Source organism: Balearica regulorum, chromosome 17, assembly GCF_011004875.1.
Source record: "Balearica regulorum gibbericeps isolate bBalReg1 chromosome 17, bBalReg1.pri, whole genome shotgun sequence".
Classification (NCBI taxonomy): Eukaryota; Metazoa; Chordata; class Aves; order Gruiformes; family Gruidae; genus Balearica; species Balearica regulorum.
Window position 1 is genome coordinate 2,749,454 of NC_046200.1, and position 17,535 is coordinate 2,766,988.

Sequence of the window (17,535 nt, forward strand, 5' to 3'; positions counted from 1 at the left end):
CAACGGGCAAGCACCTGCGTTTCAGGCAGACTCTGTCTGCGTCCTCTTATCTCCTTCCTCCCACCAGATCTAAGGTGTGCTGAGACTGCAAGTCCTTTGCTTTATCGCCCTCATGAACACGAACTCTGGTCTGGCCCCACCACGGTAATAAACTGTTATGAATATTGTATAACTGTCAGCAGGAGGAATCCGGCATCCATAGTGGGAGCAATTCACACAGGGAGGGGAGGAGGAAAGAAGTTGACACAGCCATCCCTGCAAATTAAAGTAGGAGTAAATAAAGCAATTATACAATATTTAATCAAGAGATGCAAACTGAACAGTGGGAAAGGCCCGCACAGCCCATCTCTCTTGCAAATGCAATCTGATTTACACGCTGAACCTCATCTGATTGCTTGTAGCCAAGCTGTAGCTACATATAGAATAAAATAATAGCAGAAGTGTGGAATAAAATAGCAAGATGCTCTTGAAAGCGTAGGCTAATTTCTCCATCCATAAGGATTGCAAAGAGCATTTGTTACTTAAAGTATTTGCAGGGGCAGAGCCATGTGTCTGAAGTTGCTCAGGAGCCAAAGGGCTTGCTCAAGCTGCAGAGACTCCCAGAGACGGGAGCTCACAACCCGGCAGCTACCAGGACACGCTCTGCAAGAGCTGGGGATGGGCACCCAGCGGTGGTCGGTCTCGTGCGGGGCACTCGGTGTGCCCGGGGCCACACGTCGCCCAGGCCGGGGTGCACAGGGAGCAGGAAGGGGTCCCCGCCATCTTCACCTGGTGCCCCCGCCAGCCACATGGCCCCACACGCCTCACAGGCCTTCCCCCCCGCAGGCTGCTGCGCCCCATGAGGGAGATAGCAGCTGCAGGCATGATTTTGGTGGTTTGTCCTGCTTTAGGGCAGGGGAGGCGACTGTAATGCAGAGGGAGAGCATACCCCTCATACCTGCTGCCTCACACCAAGCTGCTGCTGCTGCCTCACAGGCAGCTTCCAAGCAGGTGCCATGAGGAGGCAGCACTGACAGAAGCCTAGCCCCAGCCTCCCGCCAGTCAGCAGACACCAAACGGCCTGCTGCTCCAGCTCACGGCCAGGTTTCGACAGACCGGGCCCGGGCCCTGCAACAGCCCCAACAGTAACACCGCCGCACTATTTCACCTCTCGTGAGCGGAAGGATTCCGCGAGAGTGAGACGACAGCGCAACGTTTCCTCCGCCCCGCTCTTCCCGCCCGACCTATAAAGGGTTTCCGGTGAGCCGCGTCGCGCTCGTAGTATCCGTGCGCCGGGTGAGCTCGTTGAGGAGACGACGGCCATTTTGTTCAGTTCTGGGTCTCTGCTGAGACCGGCGGTCGAGGGGGGGGCGGGGGGGGAAGAGAGAGAGAGGGAAGGAGAGTGGGGAGGAGAGGAGGAAGGGAAAAAACGAAACAGAACAAGGAGAGAAGTCGGGCCGGCCAAGTCAGCGAGCGGAGGGAGGGGAGCCGCGGGGAGGGGTCCGCCCGGCCGCTGAGAGGCGATGGCGGATATAGACAAGCTCAACATCGACAGCATCATCCAACGGCTGCTGGAGGGTGAGGGTCGGGGAAGGTACGGGGCGGGTGGCCGTGGGGTGGGTGGCGGCCGGGCCGGTGCCCGGGAGCCCGCCTGTGCGGCCCCTCCGTGGTCCCACTTCAGCCACCGCCGCGGGCGATGCGCCGCGTCCTGCCCGCCCGGTGGGGTCGGGGGGGACCAAAATGGAGGGGCGCCGAGGCGCTTTGTCTTCCCGGGGCTCGACTCCGCCGTCGGCCCGGGCGGCTCAGCCCTTCAGCCCCAACTTTTCCTTCAGCCCTTGTGTTTCCGAGCTGTTGCTGCCCTCTGATACTCTCTGCGCTCATAGTGCAGTGTTGGGACCAGCCGGCTGCCCCCCATCTCCTCCCCTGCAGCTCTAAGCGATGCTCCATTTAGTATTATTTTCGTAGGAAAGTGTTTAAAGAAACCTGGGGTTTTCTCTTGCCTTCCACACGTGCACATGGGGGCTGTGCTTGGCTGGGTAGTCGTGGGGTTCTGGAAATCAGACTTGGCGTGTTTAAAGAGTGTTGAGGCAGCTTTTCAGAAAGTCAGGAGGAGTCTTGCATGGATTTCCCGATATCGTGGGTTTAGCTTTGATTAGCTGCTTGCATTAATGTTACCATAAGACTTTGGCTCTTAATTCATAACATATGGTGGCTTTTTTAGGTGTGAACAGAGGGTTGGGTTTTGGTGTTTCAGACAGTATGTGGAAGGGTTTATTGTATTGTTAGTGCTTTGAGTTGGAAAGAGTTGCATGGGGTTTCCTAAATCAAAGGAAAACCTAGAAGTTGTAGGGGATGTCTTCAGCATCATCCCTTTGGTTGCAGGGGTCAGCACTGAACTGGAATTGTTGGCTGACCTTTTCTAGGGCAAAGGGCTGAGAAGTAGCAGATGACAAATTTTCTTCCAGACATCAAGGAAAATCATAATTACTCAGAGAAGGAAACTAGCCTGATCCGGCCTCATTTCACGTATGTCAGGACAGCATCTGATCTGGACTTATGCTTGAAGAGCTTGGTCAGGGCTTTAACTTTTTTGCGTTTGGCACAAAGTCGTCAGAGATGTTGCGGAGACAAATGGTGAAGAAATGTCTTTCAGCTATATTACACCCTTTCCTTCTTATAAGATTTTTCTTGTGTAATTGCTTGGATAGCAAAAGGTCAGGCATGGGAACAATAGTGATACTCTAGAAGTTATTTGGAGTTAAAAATCCTGTAGATGTATTAATGAGATTATTGAATAAGTAAAAGTAAATAGGGCTTTTCCTGTGATCTGTTTTGGGTTTTGCCTGTTACCAATTTAAACTGCCCTGGTTTAAATTATTTAAAGGCTTCCCTTCATAAATTTAGACCAGGATTTTCCTGAAACATTAGTAGTACAATTTGTAGATGTCAGATCCTGTATGTCATATGTTTGGTGACATATTAATACGTGCTCAATTTTACTGCAGGTATTAGTTACAATTCATACTTGATTTCCCCTAGTGTAGCTAGTAAAATTTCTCAAAGTTCTTAATATCAAAAACATGGAATAAGATAATCCTAGAAAAAGATCTGAATGATTTTGAATGATTTCTCTTGTTTAAAGTTTCAAAAAGTAGTAAGATGTACTATGTCAGTATGTTACCTTCTTACCCAGCTTGTATCAGTATTACACATTTGGAGGAGATGAGAGTTCGTAAATCAGGGTTCAGAAGGTTTGCTGACAAGATCTTTTAAGAAAGGGTTCATGCAACTAAAGATGTTACCTGAGGTTGCATCAGCTGCCAGAACTGAAATTTATTTGTTTTCCTTTATTGACATTTCTGCTGGGATTTTGGATTCCTTGAGGCAATGATTGTCTTTAAATATTAAAACTATTACCAATGTTAGTAACCTGTGCTAGTGCTTTTTTTTATTGCTTATTAAATGTCTATTATAAACATCTTTTCCAGACAGAGTAGTGATTGACCTTTGTGGCAGTCTGTCGTTTTTATACTTTTTTCCAGAAAGGGCAAAATGACACTGCATTTTAGCAAACACTGCATTTTTGATGGACTGCTAAATTCTGTGAATTACCATGCAAATGCCATTCTCTTTGGTCTTTTCTCTGGAATTATTAAGGTCTGGCTAGGTAGATGAGAGGACCAAACTTTTAAAGTGGAGGTCTGCATGGTATTAAATGGAAGGGGGGGAAAAAAATCTAAAGTATGTGTAAGGATTCTCATCCTATTTAGATGTGGAGCAAACAAATTCTTTTTCAGTGCAGTTCTGGTAGAACAACTGCATAATGTTAGTTACACAGTGTCTGTTGTGTCCTGTACCAGATATCCTTTTCAGACAAGGTTGCACACAGATTAAAATCATAGTCAAGCATGAAAACACTGCAAAATCTGGTTTAATAATCAGCTTACAAACTGAGTTGCTCAAATCCTTGTGCAAGCTTTAATTTTTATAGCTGTTCAGTTTTTTATTACAGCTGTCTTTAAACTGTATACTTCAGTATTTTATAACAGTTAACTTTAGGTGATTTTGCTAATAAAATGCAAAGGATATGGACAGGGAGCATTATCCCTTCCTTTTTAAAGATAACAAACCCAAGTATTAAGGAGATACTTGATGAAATATTTCAAATCAATGAAAAAATACAGTTAAGCAGATATTTGTGTTTTATAATATGCTTTAGCGTTGCAGAGACTGAGCGCGCTACGCCAGTAGTAAATCTAATCTAATGGTTGAGGTAAAATGAAGTGGTTAAAGGGTGAATAATAAATTATTCTTGCTTTTGTTCTTAATATAAGATATTAATAATGTATTTGTGAGGGGGTTTTACTTGCTTTCTATCCTGACTTCTCTGATGAAATGACATTATTCCTACTTTTTTTCCCAAATAGTTGATATTCTCGCACCCACATTAGGCTAGTTAGCTGAAATTATTAGTCTGTTCTTTAAAAGGCCTGGAAGTATATATTTAGCTTCTCATTCTAAGGTAAATATTTGAAGAGTCTTTCTTGCTCCAAATGTTTATAGTTCAGAGCCATTTGGCATTGAAATATCACAAAAAACATGTTACATTAACATTGTCCTCAACCTTGGAAAGCCATTCAATGAAAACATTGAACATACTGATCTTTTTTTTTACTGTAGTTGCATTTGTATTTGTTGCCCTCTTTACTAATGTTCTGCTAGGAACAATTTCATCACTACAAGTTGTTTAATTTTGTTACTTTTAGTAACTATATTAACAACAATTTTCACAAGAGTAAGGCTTTTAAAGTATAGTAAACTCCAGTATCCTGTAGTATTGAAATGTTTCCTTAGTGTCCTTACTAGTGTATAAAGGCTTGAAGGTTTATGGAACTAACTCACTTAGGAATAAGAAGGGGCAAACATGAGAGCAAATTACTCTCCTTCTAGGAGGAGTGTTGTAGGCAGCAACTGTGTGGTTCTGAGCTTGCAGCTCTGCTAAGTCAAAACTGTCATTAGACAAGAAGAAAGCTCCCTGTAAGATGAAAGGCCTGTGGCATCTGAATGGTCATGGAAAGGGTTTCAGGAAATGGCAGGATTCCTGCTCAGCTCTGAGCAAAGAATGAGTGACAAATCCTGAGATTCCCCGACTGTGAGCATGGCTTCCTTTCTGTGGCGTGTCAGATGGTGTTCCTATAACTTGAGCCCCTTATCCGTTTCCTGCATTTAGTACATTGGCAGATTTTCACAGTCTGGATCTGGTTTAAAAATGGAGCTCATAGTAATGTATCTAGAAAACAAGATTGAAATATACTAGTCTTACCATGGTAGTGATAAATAACAGAGTTAAATAACACAATTTCAACATACATAAGTGGAACCCATGCTGAAATGTTTCTGAAAATGTTTTCTGTGCTGCAGCCTCTGAAAATGCTATTGAGGGCAAACTAAGTAATGAGTGGAGGCTACTTTGGATAAAGCGGTGCGAGGCTAGAATGGTGGTAGCCCTCCTGAAAGCTGAAATCCTGGTTAGTGCACTAAAATCAGCAAAAAGACTCTAAATCCTCAAACTTTCCTGTTTATACACCCACAGATTTCTATTCCCGGTAAAGCCTGTTGTATAGCTGTCAAAGAGCTATTCTCTCTAATTTGCTTTAAATGGAGAAAGAGGATCATCCAGTTATTAAAAATAGTTGAGCCGAAGAGTATGGATAAACTTTTGCTGACAACAGAGAAGACTCTTTCCTACAAATGCAGTTCTCAGATTATTTTTTTTAACTTTTCTGCTAAATACAGCATTGATTAGGTCAGAAGGGTTGCTTGCTGTTTAGTTTTGTATACTGTGAGGAGTGTCTGAGTCTCACAGATGTGAATCTGAAATGTGGTCAGATTTCACTTGATGAGTTGGGCTGATACAAAATTTCTAAGTAGACAAGCAGCACTTTTTGACCTCAAACTTAGGTAATTTTCCATAGTTTGTATAGCTTAATGTTGTTTCCTGCTGTGTTGCAGCAATTTCTAATAATGGGAAATAGGAGCTCTGCGTTTGGAAGACAAGGATTAGATTCCTATCACTGCTGTGGATTCAAATAAGTCAGTTAAATTCTGTGTTTGTTGCCCAGTCAGTGAAGTGGAGGAATTTGTCTGAGTACCTGTTGCTACGAAGTGCTCTTCACTGTGCAAGTATGTTAGAAGATGAAAATTTTGCAGTCATGCAGAATCGTCTGTTTGATAATGCTGCTGTGAACTTTTGTCATACTAAAAAGTAGACAAGAACTTTTTAGAGTCTTGGGCACTGAGGAGTTGCTTTTCAGTTTCAATTTTGAATTTGAAATGATCTGATCAAAGTCGGTAGTGCCTGCAGTAAAGTAAAACCTTTCTTACATCAACCACTTCCAAGTTATTTATTCCCTTTGTGCCTATGGTGCAATACTGAATGTGAAACTGTCATCAGGAACTGCTAAAAAACAAGGTAAAAAAACAACTTGCAGTATTTTTGGAAATGTCTCTAGGATTGCAGAGATTTTAATGTAAAATGTGGTAAAACTGAAAGACTTGTGTAATAAGCCAAAAAATGAACTGACCTGCTGATAGACGGTTTTCTTTAAAACATTTTCTGTACAAGATCATGATTTTAGTGCTTCAGTTGACAGCATTTCAACTGCTTCTTTTAATGTAATACTGAAGGAAAATGAGGTGTTTGGATCACTGAAATTTCTAACATTTTTGAATATTCTGCTGGTTTTGAATACTTTCCTCAGTATCTGTCTCTTTCATATTAACCTTGAATGAGGTCATATACTCAATTTTATAATAGTATTTGCCTTTGCTAAAGGATTGTGTGGCACCAGACTGAGCATTGGAAAATGCTAGTGATGGGATGTGGTGTAGAAGTCTGTACTCTGCATGCATGTGGTCTTCTCATCTGGTCTTCTACGTTCTAGATCCCACAGTTCTTGACCCATTTATCCTTCACAAAGAAATGTATAGAAGTTATCCTGGATGTCAAGCAGTGTTTTAACCCCTGGCAGCTGCAGCTATGCTTTGCGCTAGCTCTGTTTGCTTGCACCAAAATGACAGGGGTGCTGTTAAGTTCTTGCTCTACTTCCTTTTAGTTCCTTTTCCCCCTCTGCTGGGCAGCTGTCATACTGCACTCACCTCTCGATAATACGCCTTCATTTTAGAGCTGGTATCTGTTGTTGCTTTCCATCAGTTTTTCTCCTTGTCTTCGGAAGCAACATCAATTTTAAGTTGGAACCTATGTTCAAGTCAGTACCTCTGCAGAGATCATCCAGGCTCCAGGGAGGGATCTTCTCTGTGGTCTTTTTTACTTGTTAGAAGACAACCTTGACTGAATATTGAAATTCAAGCTCTTGAAAAATGATTTTTAAGAACAGGAGCATCTCTGCCTAAAAGAGGATGGGAATATATTACTGTCTGGAAATAGTGCTGCAGTATGTTGAGACAAGATATAAATAAAATATTATTTGAAATGGGCTTTTTTCCTCAACTGATTAATCTTTAGCTTGTTCTGCTGTCAGTTCCAGACTGTCATTTCTGAGAGGTTATTTTTTGTGCATTGAAAGAACAAATGTGCATGTACAGTACTATTGAGCTGCTCTTTTGACTTTATGACCAAGCTGCCAATTAGCATCATACTGTCTGATCTCTACAGACTGCCTTGTTTTGGTCCAAAGCAGAGAAAAGAAACTGTAAACACAATTTTTTCATAGTATATTATTTTTCCCTTTCTTAGTGGGACTAAGTAACTTGACACAGAAAAACCTTTTAAAAATCATTCAGACTGAACATCCTGCGTTTCCTTGCCAGCTCTTTCATTGTGGATGAGAAAATCCCTGCACTAAAAATACAGATTTCTTAAACCAACATGCATTTCTGCATATTTGATTCTTCTGAAGCCAAAAATAATTTTTCCAGCTTTTCAGAATATATAGGTCAATGTTAGAAGAAATTGAACACTCTTGTTTCTTCTGTGCCGATTCCATGTTGGACAAAAATGGTCAAAATGTCATTGGCAGGCAGTGTGCTACAGAACTGAATCAAATTGTGCTGCTTTTGTTTCAGCCTTGTGAGTTTACATAAACTGCAACAAAGCATCATTTTATCTTGTCAAGGTTTTGTGCAAGCAGATGACTAAAAGTGCATGAAGATTATACTGGTTCAGTGAAAATATATTGGGGAAATAGAGGAAACTTGTATCTGAAACAGTTTTCAGATTTTCATTTAATCTTCAGCGAAAATGAATGCATATGCTTTATTCATGAGCTTTAGTGAGTCAGTGCAGTACATAGTCTGTACAGTTTTTAATTTATGGATGTGTTTTAACAATTTCTAACAAAAAGGATTTTTTGGCTACTCAGAAAACTGAATGCAAATATATTGTATTATCTCAAAAAACAGGTGAATTGTAGAATTTTAAGAGTGGGGGAAATTTAACATTTGTAATTCAGCTAGCTGATCACTATAAATTTCTGTTCTTTATTGCTTCTGGATATTTGGCATTTTGAGTAGCTTGCTCATTGCTCAGGAGCATTTGGAATTACTGTGTGGATGAAAAGCCTCATGCATGATAAACTGCTGTGACAAAGATTTAACTTTCATTTATATGCTTCATTACTTCGAATATTTTAATGAAGACATGAAGTTTAGTGGTAATTTCAGTGTTGCCATGCAATGTCAGTGTTGAGTGATAATACATAGGCAGTGAATAATAAGCATGTATTGCTTGAAAGAATGTTATTAAAGCCACGACTTTTGACCTACAATTAACTTAATGTCACTGTTGCTATACATTGTAATTTGAACTGAAGTTTGGTTTTGAAGCGTGTTTGAGGAAAGATTGTGTGGTTTAGGGTATTGTCAATGATTCTGTAGGGCAGCCTGTGCCACCATGACTAGGGTCTCTGGGAGTCAGTACGCAGGGTAGAATTGTTTTGTTAGTAATGCTGGTAGAGATTGCATCCAATGACACTTGGGTTTATGGATGGATATTACACAATCATCATTTTGTTCCTGGTTTAGATAAAATATTGTTCAGTTAGCGTGCATCTTCTACTCTTGATCAAAAGTGGGAAACTTCTGTGCTAATGAGAAATTCTAATCCCTTTGGAACATAACTGTTTTTGTTCTTACTCTTCTTAAAACATGCCCCCTGCTCCCCCAGCCTTTCCTACTGCAGCGCTCGCTTTTTGATTTCATATAGTGCAAGGCCCACAGTGACAGTACAGAGATTTCAGTCATCTGTAGCTTCCAGATTTCTCACTCTGAGGTTAAACAGTATCAAGGGAATTAGACTGAAATGGTATCTAAAAGGCTATTTAGGAATTCAGGAAGATAATATTGCATCAGTTCTTGTATTTGAAAGGGTTTGAGGCTTTTTTTTTTGGCAAGACCAAGTCTTTTTGGATAAGAGCATAGATTCTTCAGTCTCAATGCTATATGACTTGTATGCAGTAAGTCAGCTAACTAGGCAACACTACCAGTGTAGTGATTTTGTTTCTGGAGGTGTTGTCAGAGTGTTTCCAGGCATCTGAGGCTAAAGTTCTGAGGTCATTTGGCTTTGCGGCTAAACCAGTGTGTTGTGTTGTAGATGACTGCTCTTATTCTGTAATCTTACTGGAATTTGCAGGTTGTGGGGTTTTTTTTCTTCAGCCTTACCAGTAGTCCATGTTGTCACTGGTTTTGACAGAAAATAAAAATATAATAAGCTTCACCAGTAATGCCATAATCACAATTTTTGTATTTAGTCTTATCCTAACCCTGATAAATGCTGTTACATGCAATTTAGCTATAGTTACTGCACTGCTGCTATAGAAATGTTCTTTGTATTTCTGGGCAACAGAAATGGGGGGGTGGAGGGGTGGAGGATGATGGATAAATGGAGGGGAAGCTGTGCTGGTGGCCACAGAAACTTGTTCAGGCCAAGCCGGTGTCCTTGTTGTCCAGAGTAGGAAAGAAAGCTTCAGGGAATATTAAGGGGAACCAATTATTGTGAATTGTTGCAGTGGGGAGGTTGAAGCAGTAATAAAGGGCGTGTGTGAAGGATTGGGGTGGGGGGAGTGGTCTCAGGCTGAGAGATAGATCTCCTACTGGTTTGTCCTTTGCTGTGCTCAAAAACAATGATAAGGAGAGCCATTTTATCATTGCGATCCAAAAATTATTTCCTTATGTCTAGTTCTGACCTTCCGGTCATATGCTTATTTTTCTTTCCTGTTAACTGCAGTGTAGAATGGGGCAGGCAGTACAGTATTTATTGGTACTGTAGTCTTGTTCGTTTAGATACTGTCTTGGGCAAGGTTTATAGGATGGTTTAAGACAGCTTTTGCATTTGAGCTATGCTGTTGATGATTAAATGGGAGACTTCCTTTTTTCAAGTTCAGACAACTTTCCAGAGAACGAGAGTATGACTGCTTCATTTAAAAAAAAAAAAAAAACAAACAAAAAACCCCCCAAAAACCAAACCAACCAACATATATATAGTCACATTGTCCAAGATGGGTTTTATAACTAAATAGAACTAAACTGATGCTATTTAAAATGTGACATTTAACGGGGGAAGTGTTGAGGCATGAGTTCTGTTAAATGAAAGTAACATACAACTGAAACAGAACACATTACCCTTTCTCTGGTAGCATGGCAGTGCAGTTTCACCTCAGCATGCTGATACTACCCTGTTATCTTCTCATGCTGTATTACAATGGCATTTAGTCAAACTCTTAAAATAACATTAGGGATAGTGTTGATTTTGAGAACTGACTTCTGACTCCTTCCAACAGTGCGAGGATCCAAACCAGGTAAAAATGTCCAACTTCAAGAGAATGAAATTAGAGGACTGTGCTTGAAATCCAGAGAAATCTTTCTCAGTCAGCCTATTCTACTAGAACTTGAAGCTCCACTGAAAATATGTGGTGAGTACTGTGATTTTGAGTTGATACTTGGTTTGAGGGGGTTGTGAGGTAGATGCAGACCTTAAGCAGAGAACAAATGCCAGGTGCTGCTGTCACTTAATTAACAGTGGCACTAATAAATGATTGTAGCAAAAGGGAAAATAAAACCCTGCTGGATGCTTAGGGCAGAGGAGTGGGGAGGAGGTAGCAAACATGGGAATTGCAGTGGGGACCAAAATAATCCAGACCCAAAAAGTAACTGGTCCAGTTTCACCAGGTCTCTTGGGGAAGGGATTCACATGAAGTTTTGGAAACAAGTTTTTCAATCAATGAAATAGTGTTTGGCCCAGTCATGACTGAACAAGGGGAAACAAACTGCAGTAGTTTATTGTAGCTGTTATTCAGAGTTGAACAATGGTTTGACAATATTTGAAAATCCTGCTGGAAACTTAAATTTCTGTACTGTTTCTTGGAATTGCTTTCTAGTTTGGTTTCACCATACTTGTACACAGTGGTACTCATTTTGCACACATGTATGTGTCTAGTTATCTAAAAGAATGAAGAATGTCAAAATAAAAGCCTCAGTAAATGCACTTTAAAAAGCTTTCAGCAAACGGTATTTTATCTAACACTGAGGGTTTACTTCAGATTGAAGTAGCTTGTTCAATATTTATAACATTGGTAGTCTAAAACAGTGATTTAGTGTTCTGCTTGTCAGAAACAAAACTATGATTTAAACAAAAGGTAGAAATGCCAATTTCATTTTCGATACAACTTCAGTGCTAGAATTTGAATTACCGAGTGTTTCAAAAAAACACCAGAGATGGTACAAAGGAAAGCAAAGTCCCCAAGTGGTCAGTGTTTCATCAATATTACTAATGCTGTGTGGAAATACCAGGAATGAGGTAAATGTTGCTGATCTCTCAGCCACTAGTCAAGTAAAGGATTTAACTGGATGTCAGATGTTCATTTGAACACACAGTTGGTTTCTTGGAATCTTGATTTTGTTACACATGTGTGAATATTTTTAAGTAGCTACATGCTTTGTCTTAGTGCAGTTGACCATTGCATTACATAGATGTCAAATTTCAGAATGTGATAATTTTATATACATTGAAATAAAAGAAATTTAAGTTGCAGGCAGTAGCTAACTGCAAGCTTTTTCCCTTCTGAAGCATCGTTCATCTGTTTTTTCTCTAGAATCAATCAAAGAATGTAGCAAAGGGTCACTTACATGTCATTTCTAAATACTCTTTCCAGGTGACATCCATGGACAGTACTATGACTTGCTTCGACTCTTTGAATATGGAGGTTTCCCACCAGAAAGCAACTACCTGTTCCTTGGTGATTATGTTGACAGAGGAAAACAATCTTTAGAAACAATTTGTCTTCTATTGGCCTACAAAATTAAATACCCAGAGAATTTTTTCCTCCTCAGAGGGAACCACGAATGTGCCAGCATTAATAGAATTTATGGGTTTTACGATGAATGTAAGTAATACTGATGTGTGCATCTTTGGCTTGGGAAAGCAGGGTAGGAGGTGCTAGTGTTGCAGTGTTAGATGATTCTTTCCTAACTTGCAGTTCCCTTTGTGCACTTTAGGGGAGCCCTTGGCCTATTTTAGGAAGGGAAATGTGTCCTTTCCCTGATCCTATTGGAATCTGATCCTCACAGTAGAAAGCAGGATGCAAATGAATAATTTTATTTATTGGCTGCTCTGTTAACTAACAGTTCTCACTGGTACGTGCTGTTAAAGTTCTTAAGGTCATCTGATGAGAGAATTTTACTTGATGTGCTTTACAAAAGTTAACCTCTTTCTTTCATCTGAGGGGTGATGATACATACTTGTGTTACAACTTGGAGAATGGGTTGATCTTTATGGTTATGTTACAGTGCTTGCAATCAACTTCATAGTAAGACCTGTAACTTTGTAATGTTAAAAAGACTTCACCATTCTCTGGATGCAGTCCTGCTGTATTGTGTGCTGTTGTTTTGGCCAAAACCATATTTCCTTTCATAAATGGGGCAAAGCGTGTGTGAAGCCTTCAGTGTGATGCATGCTTGGATTGAGCATCCAAGCGTGAAGTAGGTGGCTTCAGCTGCAAAAAAAGTTGTTACTTAAACCAGAGCGTCAGCCTTTTGATGAGGAATTGTGCTTGTATTTGGCATTGAGTCCTCCTTTTGAACAAACGCAATGTTGCTATGCAGTTAATGTACCAGCTCTGTCACCGCAGAGTGCGTTAAGGTCTATTGTGACGGAGACTATATGTAGCTCTTACCCTAACATAACAAGTCATTTTGCTGTGAAGTAGAACTGTATGTTCATGTTTCAAAGGATGTGATTTAATAAATCCAGGTAAAACTGTTTAATTGTGCACTGAAGCATTCTCAAAACTTCTGTTGTGGGACGTATTTGGCTTGTAGCTTACAAGATGTACGCTCCATGTCTTGTTCTCCTTCAGTGAGGAAACAAAGACTTGCGGTATTTCAGAATTGACTCCTCAGAGATTAATCACAGGCTTAGTCATATATCGCAAATATGTTCAAGGTTCATATCTGTTGGGAGAGTCCCTTTGAAAGTAAAATCGTAGCAGTTTCATTTTTCAGTCCTGTTTCTTTGTCTAGAGAGACTTCATATGTTAAAGCACTAGCAGAAGTTTAAAGAAAATCTGCTGTCTAAGAATTGCTGTCTTCCTCTGAAGAAAACAGCAAATAGCAATATTTTCTGAAATGGATCAAATTCGCCAAGGGATGATTTCCCAAAGCAAAGTTGGGACTGGAGAGTCTGGCTGCCAGCAGTGGAGTGTCGTTCTGTTGAACAGACTTGTGTTATCCACAGAGTCACTTCAGAATGCTCTGCCATGCTGAGAGAGACCATTGCAACTTTCTTATAAACAATAGAGTATGTCAGTGGGTATCAGGGAAGATAAATTGTGTATAGCCTTTAAGGTCAACTTTTTGCAAGTCTTAGTAAACTTAAGGCAGCTGTGTTACGTTTGTTGTAGTTGTGTTGGAAAAGCATGTTGACTGTTTTTCCTCCAAAATGCCCTCTAGGTAAGAGAAGATACAATATTAAGCTGTGGAAAACCTTCACAGACTGTTTTAACTGTTTACCAATTGCAGCTATTGTGGATGAGAAAATATTCTGCTGTCATGGAGGTAAGTAACAGCTCCTTGGTTGATACTTTAGAAACTGTAATACTCTAGTATAAATCATGGCGATGTCATGTTTACATTTCTGAAGCTTCAGAACTTTAGGGGTATTTTTCTCTGCTTCAGTTCATGTATGAGGCAGGGTTGAGCTTGATTAGGGTCAGTTTTGTGAACCATTGAGCTGGTAGTTTTGTACCTTCCGACACAATGATCTGCTTTTCTTTTCATACCAAAAGGCATATTTAATAGCCTGTCCTTTGGAGTAAAGAATCTTTGGACTTTTTTTAGGCTTGTATGACTTGGAGTTTTATGTACATTCTGAAAACATAAGTTTTCATAGAATCATAGAGTGGTTTGGGTTGGAAGGCACCTTTTAAAGATCATTTAGTAAATCTTTCACTAGATCAGGTTGTTCAAAGCCACATCCAGCCTGATGGGTTTGGTGCTTCACTTGTAGAAATTGGCTCTGTTATGCTACGTGATACTTGCTTCATGCAGCTTTTCAAAGTAATAAAATACATACTGCACCTTAAATGTTTTATCACTTGCAAGTAATTACAGTTGCCCAGGGAGACGTATCAGTGAAAAATGGTATGAGATCTGTTTGATACTGTATTTCATCTTACTAGGCCTGATTGTTAAAATAAATATACACTGGGATTTCCAGTATTAATGCTTCTTTTACTTAACAGCTCTTAACAGACACTTGCAAAATATTACAGTGAGATTATTGTAATCCTGTAAAACGTGGAAATGGCTTTGCTTATCTTGCTCCCAGTAAATCTTCCAGAAAGTGACTTGTCTGTTAGAAAAGCTTTAAAACAAATGCTGGATTTAAAAAATGTCAGTTAACTTTGCCATTAGAGCTATGTAAAATTGCAATAGTGAATCAGTTTGAATACAAGCTACTTTTTTCTTGAATTAATACCTCAGTCTCGCAGAGCAAAGTCAGACTAAAATGTGAACTGCATGTGTCTTAACTCTGAACAGGTTTGTCACCAGACCTTCAGTCAATGGAACAGATAAGACGAATTATGCGCCCCACTGATGTACCAGATCAAGGTCTGCTTTGTGATCTCCTGTGGTCTGACCCCGACAAGGATGTCTTGGGATGGGGTGAAAATGACAGAGGAGTGTCCTTCACGTTTGGTGCTGAAGTGGTTGCTAAGTTTCTCCATAAACATGACTTGGATCTCATATGTAGAGCTCATCAGGTACTTTAGTTTTGTACATTAAACCGTAGAGTAATTTAGGTTCAGAGGGACCCGAGGTGCTCATCTGGTCCAACCCTACACGCATGTACTCAACACAGGCCAAGCCAGCGTAAGCCCCGAGTTGCTGAGGATCTTGTCCAGCCAAGTTTTAGATACCTGCAAGGATCGAGATTCCACTGTCTCTGAACGGCTTGTCCCAACATTTAACAACTTCCATAGTGAACATTTGTTGCTTAATACATATGAACTGTGGCTCTGATTCCTGAACAAGATTCTCTTGAACCCAGTGGAATCCTGTTTTTCTCATTGCTAATGGACTCTGTTGCTGAACTGGGTCCTGTGACTGTCTTCCTGTTTTGGTGCAAAAGTTTGGAACTCATGCTCCTCATATGTAGCCAGTTTTTCAGCTCCTGGCTCTGTTAAAGCTGCTTTGCACTTTGGCAGGGAGAACTTGGCCGGTCTAATATTTCTGCTTTTCTCTCTAAAGGTTGTTGAAGATGGATACGAGTTTTTTGCAAAAAGGCAATTGGTAACTCTCTTTTCTGCCCCAAATTACTGTGGAGAATTTGATAATGCAGGTGCCATGATGAGTGTCGATGAAACTCTAATGTGCTCTTTTCAGGTACAGTATCTGAAGATTTTACATCCTCGTTAGTGCAGTCACACTTCAAATTTGCACTGTTGGAATTTCTACTTTACTGTTACAAAACCAAAATACCTGTTTCAAATAGATCTTTACAGATACCACATGTAGACAGGGCTGTTTGCACTCATGTCTTCAAAAATGTGATAAGCACTTGCTGGTCCGAGTGGATGAACTGGTTTACCCTGGAATTAAATCATCCAAGCAAAGCCATCAGCTGTTAGCTGGCTTGCCTTGGCGTGGGTTCTGCCATCAGCTGCTCTAAGCCCTGTCGTAGTTCTGAGTAGGAAAGACATTTACTTCTTGGCACGCTTACGGCTTGTCCAGGTGACCTGTATAATGCCTTTACTCGTGAATGAATTGATTGTGAGAAAGCTAAAACTTTCTGCTAAATGACTGAACTCTCTTTTTTCAGATTTTGAAACCTGCAGAGAAGAAGAAGCCCAATTCCAGCAGACCTGTAACGCCTCCCAGGGGTATGATCACAAAACAAGCAAAGAAATAGTCACTTTGGCATTGCCTTGTTGGGACTTGTATTATAGTATATAACCTCCATTTTTAAAACTGTAATGTGTACTGTTCAGCTTGCTCAAAATAGATAATGTGTTTGTGGTTTTCCTTTTGATTTGATGAATGGCATTTGCTGGTTGTAACAGCAAATGAAAGACTTTTCTCCCTCCCTGGAAAAGAGTTTTAAACTTTCCTTTTGTTGGTGTTACAGCTGTACACTCCGCAGCACCTTACCCTGGCATTATGGGTAATTGTACAACTGACTTTCTGAATCTGTACAAGGAGTAGTGTAAATGCTTGTTTTCTTCTTTAGGATCTAAAGAGGGCACTAGTGTGCTGTGAGAGTAGAAATTTGTTACTGTCGGAAATTACATACTGTTTATACAAACCACTGTGAACTTTTTTTACGTTAAAATTTGTTTTAAAGGGATTGCTTTTCTTTTAATGTCTTGTCATGTACACGCTAGTTTTATTGCTGTCAACATTAGAAATAACCTTGAACCTTGCCAGCATCACTGGTATGATGTATATTTAATTCAGACACACATCCCTCTCCGTATACTTCAAATGACAATTAAAGCCATTATTTTAAGTGTGTTTGTCTCTTTCCTGAAGCCAAAGTTCGCTTAGAAACCTGTTGGTACACAACCCACCACACTGAGTTGGCAGGGCTTTCCATTCACGCCTTCCTCTGGGAGATAAAAGGAAGTCCTGATGTGAAATCACAAGTAGAAATGCTGTGCTGTTTGTTCTATTCATGGTCAAAGTAAACACATTTTTGTACAGTTTCCGTACCAAGTGGACCTTTTACAGTGGCATCGGTCCCGGGGCAGCCAGTGTCGGAGCTGGAAGTTACGGAAATGGCTCTAGAGCTGCCTGAATGGTTTTGTGCGTTTTAGCCTAAGGACTTTGTTCTACAAAGACGCCTAGAAAATAGCTTGATAAGCCGACCAGAGGCGTTGATCTTGATCACTGGTTTATATAAATCTCTCACAGTATCTTGTTTTTTAAAAAACTGTTAATCTTTTTTGAACAGATAACAGTGTACAATACCATGTAGTGAAAATCACTTATTAAATGAAGAAATTGTTAAATCTTCTCAGTGTCAGTTTATCACAACGTATACAC

At 40.4% G+C, this 17,535-nt stretch overlaps 1 protein-coding gene across 1 annotated transcript; it reads left to right on the forward strand.

The window, feature by feature from the left end:
• Positions 1-1,262: 1,262 nt before the first annotated feature.
• On the forward strand, positions 1,263-17,501 carry PPP1CC (protein phosphatase 1 catalytic subunit gamma). Its single transcript, XM_075769201.1, has 7 exons — positions 1,263-1,557; positions 10,776-10,907; positions 12,147-12,377; positions 13,942-14,046; positions 15,031-15,254; positions 15,742-15,876; positions 16,313-17,501. The coding sequence occupies exons 1-7, from the start codon at positions 1,503-1,505 to the stop codon at positions 16,400-16,402; spliced, it is 972 nt and encodes a 323-aa protein (XP_075625316.1). The 5' UTR covers positions 1,263-1,502; the 3' UTR covers positions 16,403-17,501.
• The last annotated feature ends 34 nt before the right edge of the window (positions 17,502-17,535 follow it).